General features: G+C 49.0%; 1 protein-coding gene across 1 annotated transcript in view; it reads left to right on the top strand.

The window, feature by feature from the left end:
- The window catches only part of LOC126525938 (mannan-binding lectin serine protease 1-like), a 44,414-nt gene that overhangs the window by 2,679 nt on the left and 29,691 nt on the right, over nt 1–12,044 (top strand). The window contains exon 2 of the mRNA XM_050173918.3: nt 7,397–7,503. Coding sequence (XP_050029875.3) covers nt 7,397–7,503 — 107 coding nt within the window. The remainder of the gene's footprint in view (nt 1–7,396; nt 7,504–12,044) is intronic.

Below are 12,044 nucleotides of genomic sequence, written 5' to 3'. Positions count from 1 at the left end.
AACTCATACCGCCGGGGCGAATCACGAACGCCCATTGATTGCCAATAGGCTGCAAGAAGTCAAAATACAAATTCAGAAATGACGTCTTCCGATTTGGTTTGACTGGATTTAGTTCCATCACAGCGTAGAGCACTTGAGTTCGGCTGCAAGGTCGCATGCATCGTGACTGGTGACCGGGAAGCGGCAGGGCGTTCTTTATCTCACCGGCAGCGCTCGGCCATCAGCATGCATTTTCGCCGTCATCCGACGGGAGCCGACCTTGTTCACCGAACGCACGCTTGAGAGCAGCACGATACCACTGAGCAAGCGCTCCGTCACGTGGCTTTTTTCGTATTTCGCGGGCTTTCTTTGCAACCCGGAAAGAAGGACGACGTGAGACGTATCGTAAAGGAAACAACTCGATCGGTGGTTTCCGAAGGTGGTCTACAAACCTGCGCATCATACTCGGAGCCCTAAGTCAATAATTAAAAAGTTGGGTAATTAAACTTAATTAATAAGTGAGTTATAATCCAAACAAATTGCCTGAGTTACTATATGCTATTGCGAATAGTATGCTTTCAGTTCAATTCGCTTCCGACGCGCCTTTCAACTTCTTGGCTCAAGTTACGTGGGACACCCTGTATATTCTGACTCGACGCCGACTCGTCTGCCCTCGCTTCTTCAACCTTCGCTCGACGTACTCGGCACTGTCCTACGACGCTTCAATGCGTTCAATGCAGCAAATTCGCATCGTACACTTTTTCCACACTGAGGCAGGGCACCCTAACGAAGAGACAAATCCTCCTGTCGAAACAGTGGCTTCAGACACGCGTTTTCGTTGACCACCGTCGACCGACAAAGCTGCCTGTGCCAATTTAGAGAAGTATCGAACGGAAGAAACACGACCGACTGTACGTTGGGGCACCAACTCCCCTGCATGGTCCGGGTGCAGGGCGTCCAGAAGAATGTAACGCTCACAGGGAATCCAAAACTACGAGAATCCTTTGGAGTCAAGACGGAGCGCCGGCCTATGGCATACGCGTCTCCTGTAATCTCGTCGCCCTGCAAGTTCCTCTTTGGGGCGTCGGGTTGCATCGATAGGGCGAGGCAAACTTTGCGCTGTCAGCGGCAAGGATGCTTGGCCGCTGCCAGCGGGCACTCGAAGTTTACCGGGGGTGTTCTCCAAGATTGGGCGGATTGTAGCAATGCTGTTACTACGTCAGGTTTTTGTTGCTTCAGCTGCTGTAAGCTTATAAAATCTTGTTCGCGCCCTTACCGTCGATCTTCTATGTCCGCCCTCTTTGGTCCTAAGTAAGGGGGTGATTTCAAATGATCCCCCCCCAAAAAGAAGTGTAGTTCTTTCATGAAGACACTTTGCACGTACCGCGGATGGACCCTGCCCAGATATTGGCAAAAACCCCAAAGGGCATTGGGTTAAATTATAAATGACCTTGATAATAAAGTGGCGATTAATGTACAGCTCAAGGCTGAGGATATTACAGGTATCAAAGAAAATTTTGAATCTGTTGAAGTAGGTCTAACATGAATACGCTTGTTACACAGCTATTAGTGAAAGAGAGAAGAAGGGAAATTGAGGGGCTAAATTTTTGGCAATATTGACCATATAAAGCTAACAGACGATGAAACCAAGGAAAGAAAAGGGGTAATTACCGGCGGTTGAAATCGAAATGCACAAAATAATGAAGAAGAGGGAAATGCGAGGGACAAGAAATAGCTTAAGAAGCAAAACAAATAAGCTCACAGCTGATTTACTTTAGGACATAATTAGTTTATCCGATAAATTAAGCCCGGCAGGGCCGCGGTAGGAAAGCGAAGCGAGCGCTGCGGTTTAGCACTGTCTGTTTTTGGTGTAGTGTGTGCACCCTGTTTTCCCGGGCCTGCTAAATGAGGCATCGAAGTCCCTGGAAGGAAGTCGTATCATGAGTGACAATGTCGCCAAAGCGCTTCTGCCTGAGAGGTTGGACTCTAGTCCAGCGTGGCAACACATCCAGATGGCGAACGCCCTTTCTTCTTTATTGGCGCAGTGTTTACTGACACTCATAAGAAAGGTGGCAGATCCTTGTCTCTCGTTTTAGCCCATAACCATAAAGGCTAGCATACGTTATTCAATGATATACGCGAGAACACATTAGTATCAGGTACGTGGCAACGTCATATTGCAAGAGAGGGAAAAGAGCTAAATTTAAAATTGAGAACACTCATTAGTGCCCAATTATATAAAATTTTACAAACTCTGCTCGAGAATTTAGGAGAAATTCTTAGAAACAATATATTGAAATTGCGTTTAACTTCTATATTTGTAGACACATTTCCAGCTAAGAGTTCCGCTAAATTCCCCTCCGATCTTGCGTTCCGCGCTGGTATTTCTCTTCAAGGTCAAGTTTCTTGTGGTGCTTTCCAAATGAACCTTATACCTGGTAGCCAAGCTTCCAAAGAGGCCCATAAGTTCAGAAACATGGCGGTTCAGCTGCGGTTCCTGCGGCTTATAGCGCCATCTGTACGACGAGCGAAGACTTCCGGTGGAACAAAAATAAAGTGACGCCATATCCGTTAAAAAAAAGTCAGAAGTGGCGTCGTTTTATTTGTCAAAGGCGCGAAACTCATTTCGATGGCCTGCTATTAGGGCAGTATTCTAAAAATGTTGCGTAATCCGACGCGATGGCCTTTTCGAGTTTTTTTATCGCGCAGAGCGACGCAGTGAAACGTCAGCGTTACCGGTGTCGCAATCTCACGCACGCATGGAACACAACTGCTTCTTTTTACGGACGAAAAAAAAAAGAAAACGCTTTCGGCGTTGAGTAATGGCCGCATCGCCGGCATCTAAGCTCGTTGGCTCAGCGCATGCAGCCGCACGAAGGCAGCTATAGTAAACAATTATCCGGTGATCACATAACTTACTGCTTTTTGACTGGAAACGTTACCCACGACGAAACACATCTCGCAAGCACCAACGCCGTCAAGAACTCGCGAAAAACTCTGTCGAGCAAAGTCACACAACACTTGAAGACGGCGTTTGGTATGTGAACTATACCAGCGCGCCTTTTTTTCTGCATACTACAAGAGCTGTATTGGATCTCGCCTGAAGCGGTGTGAAGACGCCTCTTTTCTTAGTAGGTCCTAAAGAACAAGTCTTCACTCTTAATTCTAAAGTGAAAAAAAAAATCTCTGAATACCAAATTGATTAGAAATTTCATTTTTAACACAAATTCAGGTTGTGTCTGGGTTTAGTTAAACCTCATCTGGTCGCGCTTCAATCGCGCTCCTCTCATAACCGCCCTCGATGGCGTCGGTGCTCTGGACCGCGCTCGGTGTCCGAAGCTTCTCGACCCATCTCGCACTAATCTCTGTCGAGTGTCTAACCGAGCAGTTCAGGTTAGGCATTATACACGAAGCATACGCGCTGGTCTTTTAATAATAACACACACACATCTTAATAACAGCCTGAAAGGCTAAAACGCATACACGCGCAATGTACGGCGAAGAAAATGTCTGCCTCTTGTTTTTCTTCGCTATACGTTCAGGCTGTCATTCAAGTAAAGGTCTTAGGCACAGACATGAAAGTGGCACCAGTATCTTTCCAGAAGGTTAGGTAAAACTCAACGGGTAACCCGTCCGGCCCTGGGGCTGAGCCATGCCATGCTTCATGGAAGATAATGTTGCCTTCGCTTCATCAGCGGACGGCCGTGCACAAAGACGTTCAGCGACCTCAGGTGGAACCTGAGGCAGCTCACTAAGCATTTCGACGTTACCATGATCCATTCGCATAGTACTACGCAGCATGTTTTCAAAATTCGTCACTAAGAACGAATAATCACGCGCGGGAGGCGACGTAACAGGAAGTGCTCACGGGGTCGCAGAACCGAATGCATTCGGCAGTCTAAAAAGCGAGTTTCTTGCAAAGCGCAAAACTTCAGGGTGTGCACACGGATTACGTCTACATCGCCAAGCAGCAGCTGATAAAGACGACGCTGCGATGAGGCGTTGGAAACGCCTCCGTAGCTCACGCTGCCATGACCGCATCAGCGGAGTCAGTTGATGGACCCGAAGGGCAATACGGAGCTTCTTGGCAGTATCCGCCAGTTCTTCTGACACACGTCGTCTGAGTGCACGTCCTCCTACTGAACAATGCAGACGCCACTGCATCTTGAGCACGTGCCATGACTCCGTGTCAGATCCAGAGAGAGAGAGGCGCGCAAGGCTCTTGACAAGTAAGAGCGCGAGTGCGAGTTATGTAGAACGCGGATGTCGAGGCGCCAATGTTTTACTGATGAAGAAGGAGGGAGGCAAATTTCTTACATAAATGGTCTGTGATCGGAAATCTAAGCATGAGATAAAGGTAAAGTAAATTGTGAGTTATGCTGACCTAAATTGCCCCGCACATGTACTCCGTTCCATACATAGCAGTCGACGTTGTGGAGGCAGAGAGACTTCTTGCAGTTTCTTCGTTCGCACTTGGATATAGTTGAATGTTTTCTTGACCGCATTTGTGTGTAACTCTTGTTTATATATGCTCAGTGTTAGAATCAAGTTCATAAAGAAAGGAGACACAACGTAACGTTAGCTCCTGCCCTCGCCTCATACTCGTGTTGCTCCACGTCTTGAATTTCCACCTGGCGCAATCCCCGAGCTCTCCCGCAATTCTCGATAGAGTTATTCCTCGGAATTTCGAGAATGCCAGCCCACAAATAAATGACACGAAGCAAAACACCCTCAGCGCATGACTTTTATGTTAAATCTTATCAGACTGAAATATATTAGAAGTGCGAGACGATAACAGAAACCTGAAAATCATGTAATTTCTTCGGCGTGGCTGTGCACTCTCTTCTGGACCGGTCCACGCAAGAGGCCGCGTTTCTACCAGAAAGCTCGCCTTCATACGTAGCGTAGGCCGCCAGCATTTGCCGGTAAACAATACGGTTGCAGAAGCTTCAGCTGCCGGGAAGCGTGAGAAGCAGTCAAGGTTCTGATTGCTATCGCGTTCCACTCTTAAAAGGGAACCTTAAGCGTCCTCCTATCTTACGGCAGTCGGTCACCCATAGACTTCCGTTCCACGGAAGCCACGTCACAACCTTAGGTGGCGGCGTCAAGTCTGTCCGCTTCAGGCCAACAGCCAGCGATTTCATGCCTATTTTGCTCCTTCACGGGAAATCAGAGGTGAATATAGCAGATTTTCGCTACCCCTCAAGTGACTTCGGCAGCAAAGTGAGACCGTTATGTCGGTGGTCTCTTTGAAATTGGTTCTCGATGTATGGACATGAAAGCCGAACTTATTGCAGTCAATGCCTTGTTTACTAGGGGCCCGCCATATGAGCCGACAGCTTGGTTCTAAGCTTTGAAATCTAAATCACGTGCTGCTTTCTCCGTTATAAGTTGTCACAGCTGCTAACATCACGGAAGCGTCGAGTGCCGGATGCCGATGATGCTTAGCCACTCAGAACGTACGCAAATGACGCTGTCTCTGCTCGTTTGAGTTAGATGAAGAAACTGCATTTTAAAGCAAAGTGTTGCCTTATAACAAAAGCTTTAACTTCTCCAACATGCCGCATGTATAGACGACTACGAGCGCCATCTCCTCGCGGCTGCCTTGAACTACAGCTACCGTCGCTCAAATTGTAAAACAAGCGACGCGGCAGGCATATATCCATCTCACAAGCAGGTTTTAGCAGTCTGGAAGCTACACAAATTCTTAGCCAATAGGAAGGCCGAATGCCCCTCAAGATGTGCTCATCGCGTCGCGTCGTCTGCTCAGAGTCTGCTTGCCATCCTCTTACATGCTCCATGGTTGGTGGATTGACGCAAAAAAAAAAAAAAAAAAAAGATGTTTTGACGCCGTAACCATAAGCTGTGTTTACATGTATGCGATAGCAGGGCTTCGCTTTACCTGTACGCTTTCCCTGTAGTTACCTTACAGCCTGCTTGACAAGTAGTACTGGCGAATGCCCTTACAAATGTTCACTTGCGTCACAGCTTCTAGTCGGCGTCTGCTTGGCGTTTTCTCGCTACCGTCATCACGTGCCATCCTATAGAGTGGGGTAGTAAATTAATTATGCAGTGAACAATTAGGCTTTTATAGCGTTCCACATCGTAAGCGCATTACAAATGCCAATGCTGTGGTACAGGCACGTACCGGGGGGAGTGCCCGGGGGGGCCCCCCCCCCCCCCCGATGTTAAGCGGCGTACCCCCCCCCCCGCCCCCTATCCGCCCACGCCACCACCCTCACCCACATTCCTAAAGCGACGACAAATCAATCTACTCGGCGGTCATTTTGCTGCCTTTTACAGCGAAAGCAGTGTATGACTAACTTCCGTAGTTTTTTTTTTTTCGGCGTCCGTTAACAGAAAAAATCATAATGTGGGACGATCCTGGTGATAGTGCAAAAAGGGTCCAAGATCAATGGCACATACCCATGTGGACTCGGGAACTTATAACGCGCCCTTCGGAATCTTCGGGATGGGCCCACGTATGGGGCGCGCTTAACGCCTGCTTCACCTCCGCCGCGGTTGGGCCCGGTAATGCAATATCTTCGGCATCGACTTACGAATGAGGTGTTGTTAATGCCTGCTTCACTTCCACCGCGGGTCGGCCTGGCATTGCACTACCTTCGGGATGGATCCACGTATGGCGAGCGCTTAACGCCTGCTTCACCTCCGGCGCGGGTGGGCCCGGCATTGCAATACCTTCGTGATCGGCCTACGTATGGGGAGTTCTTAATGCCTGCTTTGCCTCCGCCGGGGATCGGCCCGGTGTTGTACTACCTTCGGGAGCGGCCCACCTAAGTGCTTAACGCCTGCTTCACCTTTGCCACGGGTCGGCCCGATATTGCACTATCTTCAGGCCGACCCGCAGCGGATGTGAAACACTTTGCTTTTCGTTTGAGAGCGTTGACTGTCAGCTTTCGCTCCCATTGCATCTTCACAGAGGAGAGTAGTTGTCAATCTTTTCACTCCTTCTGGATGGCGGTAGTTACCGGCATCTTCTGGGGTGTGGAGGCCAGTTTTCTTATCGATTCGGTGCCCGCGCGATTGCCACTGTCATTCCTTTTCACAGTCCAGAAACCTCACTTGCTTATCACTTAATGCTACAGACAGGGCACTAACACAACTCTGATCATGCCGAAGAATTTCTCTGGCCTCAACTATTTCCCTGGTTAGCCGATTTATGTGAGAAAATAAAATCATGCATCTGTTAAAGATAGGATAACAACCATTGCATGACTTGCAGTGTTCAGCCATGTGGCCTTCGATGCCTTGCTTTACGTTGCGGCGATGTTCTGCTAGCCTCTCGTTAACGCATCGGCTGATTTGGCCGATATAACACTGGCCGCACAACAAGGGAACCCGTATACTACACCTTCTTCAGTTGCTTGATTAAAGAGATTTAATACATCTTACGCAGATGCCTGCAATTCTCCATAGACCCGGTGGACGGTTCCGTGCGTATCCTGAGAGGCAGGAGACCGTACCTGACAGCAGCCGAACCTGGGTCAGTGCGCGAGTTCAGGGGTGAGTGACAGTTTACTGGGCACGCCATTTCTAACGAACCTCGTGCATTCTACACTCGTGGTGTCCTGACCACACCAGGACTAGAATTTCTGTGGCCTCCGAGATGTAGCCCGAGCTCCGTGATTCTGGAGGCCGTGCTTACGATGTTGCTTGTGGTTCCGCTGTTTTGGTGTCGAGGCACGATGTTTACCGTTGGGGAGCCTACGTGCGAGATTGGCATGAAGGCTCTTTGTTTTCCGGGCGATCACATTTACGGAGCGGGCGTATTTAGAAAACGTTTGCTTTCCGATTAGAATATGCACTAATTACGCCACTGGAGATTAGAATAAATGAATGAATGAATGAATGAATGAATGAATGAATGAAAGACCGACCGACCGATCGACCGACCAAACAAACAAACAATCAAACAAACGAACGAACGAATGAACGAATAAATAAATAAATAAATAAATAAATAAATAAATAAATAAATAAATAAATAAATAAATAAATAAATAAAGAAATATTATTTTCTTGCATTCTTGAGAGGAGACAGGACAAAAAGCTCGATCATCTGGAGGGAAGTGCTTTCCCTTTCTGCACTAAACAGCATGTGTAGCAAAACGTGGTTCTTTAAGCGTCAAAAATAGACGTCATAGCACATGACTGATTGAGCAATTTGAGGTGAATGATTTATGCTGCAAAAGCAAGGTGGAAAAATTTGGTGGACGCTTAAGCTTCGCATTTGAGAGTGGAACGCGATAGATTTCAAAGGTTTGTGAGTGCTCGTTACGCTTCCCGGCAACCGCAGCTTTCCCGCGGATGCGCGGAGGCGAGCGCGATGGAGTTGTTGCAAGCAACCGAGCGGGCGCCGCCGCTCGGAAAGAGAGGTTTGTGTTGGAGTTTTCGCGCAACAGAATTATGTTTTCCGGTATGTTCAAATTAAACTCCGACGCTTTCATGCCTGTGGGTTGGGATAAGGTCGTAGTTTAAGATTTGTCTGACGTATTTTACGTCGAGGAATTCAATTAGTTCAGTACCGCCCCTGCATCACGCGGAGGGCCTGCGTGGTGGTGGTGGTTCGGAATGATTTTTCGCCCAGCGACGTCCGACGCCAACATCAGATTTTTTCTTTCGACACTAGGCCTTTAACGCTGTCGTGTTATTAACTAATGGGCGCCGGCCTCTCCCGCTGGTATCGCTCCTTTCTCCTGCGGCTGCGCGTCGGCTGCTACAGCACGGCCGCCCGATTGCACAGACTGCACGGAACAGGTAGCCCCGCGTGTACGTAATGCGGCGAGGATGAGACACTGGAACACCTTCTCCTGCGTTGCCCATCCTTCGACGTTGAGCGCACCGCGCTCTGTGCTTCATATCGCCGAGTCGGACTACCGTGCAGCACGGAGGGTGATCTCCTATTTCCCGCAGCCCCCGCCTCCGTCGCCAAGAGAGCGCTTGCTGCCCTCCTTGGCTTTTGTGACGAGACTCAGCTGAGAGCGCGGCTGTAAGCCCCGCTTTGCTTCTTCTTTAACCTTCTTGTTTTTTTTTCCGCTCTCTTTCATTCTCTCTCTAATCTTTTTCTCCCCACTCCCCTTACCCCGTGCAGTGCTGCTGAGGTGCCCTCCCTTGAGAGACAGTTACGGCACTGCACTTTTCTCTTCCTTTCATCTTAAAATCACTATACACACACACTAATGGGCTGATAGAGGTCCCTACGGCTGTTCACTGTTTGGCACAGGTCGCGCAGCAAATGCTTGTTCGTTGTCGTGCGATCTCCTAGTTGTTTCAAAGTGATTCGACGCCGATTCTGATACTCGGAAATTTGTCTTACATGAATGTGAAGATCGAGCTAGAAACAAGCGTGCACCATCACCCGCTGTGGTGGCTTAGCGGCTATGGTGTTGCGCCACTAAGAACGTGTTCGCGGGATCAAGTCCCGGCCGCGGCAGCCGCACTTCGATGGGCTCGGAATGCAGGAAAGGGCCGTGTCCCGTGCATTGGGGGCGCGGTAAAAATCCCGTGCTGGTCAAAATTATTCCGGAGTCCGCCAATACGGCGTGCCTCGTATTCAAATAGTGGTTTTGGCACGTAAGACCGCAGAATTCAATTCGATGGTGTACCCTTGTGTATTCAGACAATCGTTATTGCACGCAGTTTGTTGAAAGGCAAAACACCATGACAATACATGGGCGATATAACATCGATCATGGTTGCAATCTTTATTAAAAGGGCCCTGTGCTCCAAATTGTTGTTGTTATTCAACATTTGCTTACTGTACGACTTGGCAGTGCTTCCAGCGCCAGTGAGAACACCGAAATAAGAGTCTTCGATATTTTATTGTGCTACTCAAATTGATTTCCGTGCGGACTGTTGTCTCATACATCAGCAATTTTCTGCGACGTATGTGACGCAAGGACACGTGACTTAAGCTGCTAGTTTCGATTGGTTAGGGATAAGGAATATATTTTGTGTGCTCGAGCCGTATATGCTGTGAATACCTCAAACATGAAAGCGGATTTTTGCTTTTTAAAGCTACGAAGAGGACTCACATCTGTGCGGTAAACATTAATTTTGTTTGCAGCTGACACTTGGTGCACTGTCGAACGGTCGACACTCGAAATATAATACAGAAATGAGCATTCGCACGCAGCACGTGAGCGTGAACACTGTGCTTAGTTCATTCTGTATTTCCTGACAAACATCTGATGGCTACTCACAAAATTTACTGTGCGTGAGACGGTTCATATGCAGGCGCCTTAACTAGATGGCGCCACTATATCGAGCCAAGCAATGAAGAAAAGGCCTCAATGGGAAGAAAACTTCCGGTATCGCGTGATATAAGCCGCGTTTTGATTGGAAGCAGCGTAATTCCTCGCTGGGTGAGCGAAATGAAAACAAATATGCCTCTTTCAGTCATCTGCATTTATTTTCAACTTGGAAGTTGAACAACTGGTTGCGTCAGTTCCCCTAATTATTCTTGCGTCGCCAGCGGACCAGCCCGGCGGTGGCGCCGCGCTGGTCCGGATGAAGCGCAGTAACGTGCCGCTGCAACATGTGCCTCGCATGGTCGAAGCACAGTGTACTAGAAGGCTTCGAGTACATTGCAGTCGAAGGTTCTTACAGCTGTGCAGACGGATGCATTGGAATGGTGTGCTGCCAGAGCGTCCGCCTCCTCGTGGCCCTGGACACAGACGTGCAATGGGACCCATTGTAGCGACAGCTCGAAGCCGCTCAAGACAAGGGCACTAAGCTCGGCTGCCAGCAGGGAGACGCAAAGGCCGATAGCTTCCGGTCACTGAAGAGCCAGGAGCGCGAACCGCAAATCGCAAAGGATCACGACCGGCATAGAGTTTCTCACTATAACACCTAGAGGTAAATCTGGCGCCACCGTCTAAGGGAGTTTCCTAAGGGGTGCTGTACTGTCATGGGAATGACGGTGTATGTGTCTGCGAGGCTTGTGTGGGGTGGTGTTGTAAGAGGCTTCGTCTAAAACGTGGATATGGCTACACAAATACCGCGTTCTCCCAGTAAAACCTTCATAAAAGAGTTCAATTCAACCATATAACATCTTCCAATGAAATTTACTCACCTACAATGCATAACCAAGCGAAGAAAAGCAAGAACAGACGACAAAATGCTCCAAAGCGAGCGCGAATCTTGCCGTCTGTCCTCCAACTTTAGCGGCCTGCTGATACTTTTTACGTTTCATATAATTGCACACGCAATAACAAGTTTTCATAGTTAAACAATACATGTTTTTGTGTAATAATAAAGCTAAAACAACTGTTTACGTGCTGTTTTAGTAGGATATGAATCATTGTGACAGACGGAACACTGCTTGCCGGGCGCGTCTTCAAGGTGTCCTGGCTCTCCGAGAACGATGCCAATCCGAAGTCACAATATACCGGCATTCCCATGCATACCACAGCGCAGCAGCGCCAGATTTCCCTCTAGGTAATATGGTGAGAAACTCTATGACGACCGGGGAATTCGGCAGGTCCTCCGCCAGCAGGTTCGCAGCCAGCTGCAGGCGGGCCATCTCTGCAACGGCTGGGCTTGCCGCGAAGGGCTGGCGGCCCACTCCCGAACACCGAAGGGGGGCCGGGATCACGCGTGATCAGCCGGAGTGTGCTATGTATACACGGAAGGCACGCGAATGTGTGTGCCCACAATGCTCACGTCAGCGGCGGGAAACAGGACGCTGCCTTGGCTCAGGCAGAGCCAGTGGAGCGGAGCGTAACAGTGCGTGCACTTGGCTTCGTCGTTTTACAGCCAAGCTGTTAGCCTGTCGGTATTTTTCGTGTCAGCAAAATGTGGTTCGATCACTGCTCGATTTAGAACACATGTTTTGGCGCTGCTTGGCGTTTCCCGGTGATGATTCTCGAGGTGAACAGTGGTGGTAGCGGATGCTGCACAGTGAAGTGCCGGCGGAACAACTCGGGGCTGTCCAGAGGGCCCGTGTGACGGCCTCTCTGCACCGACGTGGGAGCGGCCCGCATCAGTCCCAGACTGATCCCTCAGGACCTAAATAAAGTTCTTCATACCATACCATAACTGCG

Source organism: Dermacentor andersoni, chromosome 8, assembly GCF_023375885.2.
Source record: "Dermacentor andersoni chromosome 8, qqDerAnde1_hic_scaffold, whole genome shotgun sequence".
Lineage (NCBI taxonomy): Eukaryota > Metazoa > Arthropoda > Arachnida > Ixodida > Ixodidae > Dermacentor > Dermacentor andersoni.
This window is presented reverse-complemented; position numbering and strand designations above follow the sequence as displayed.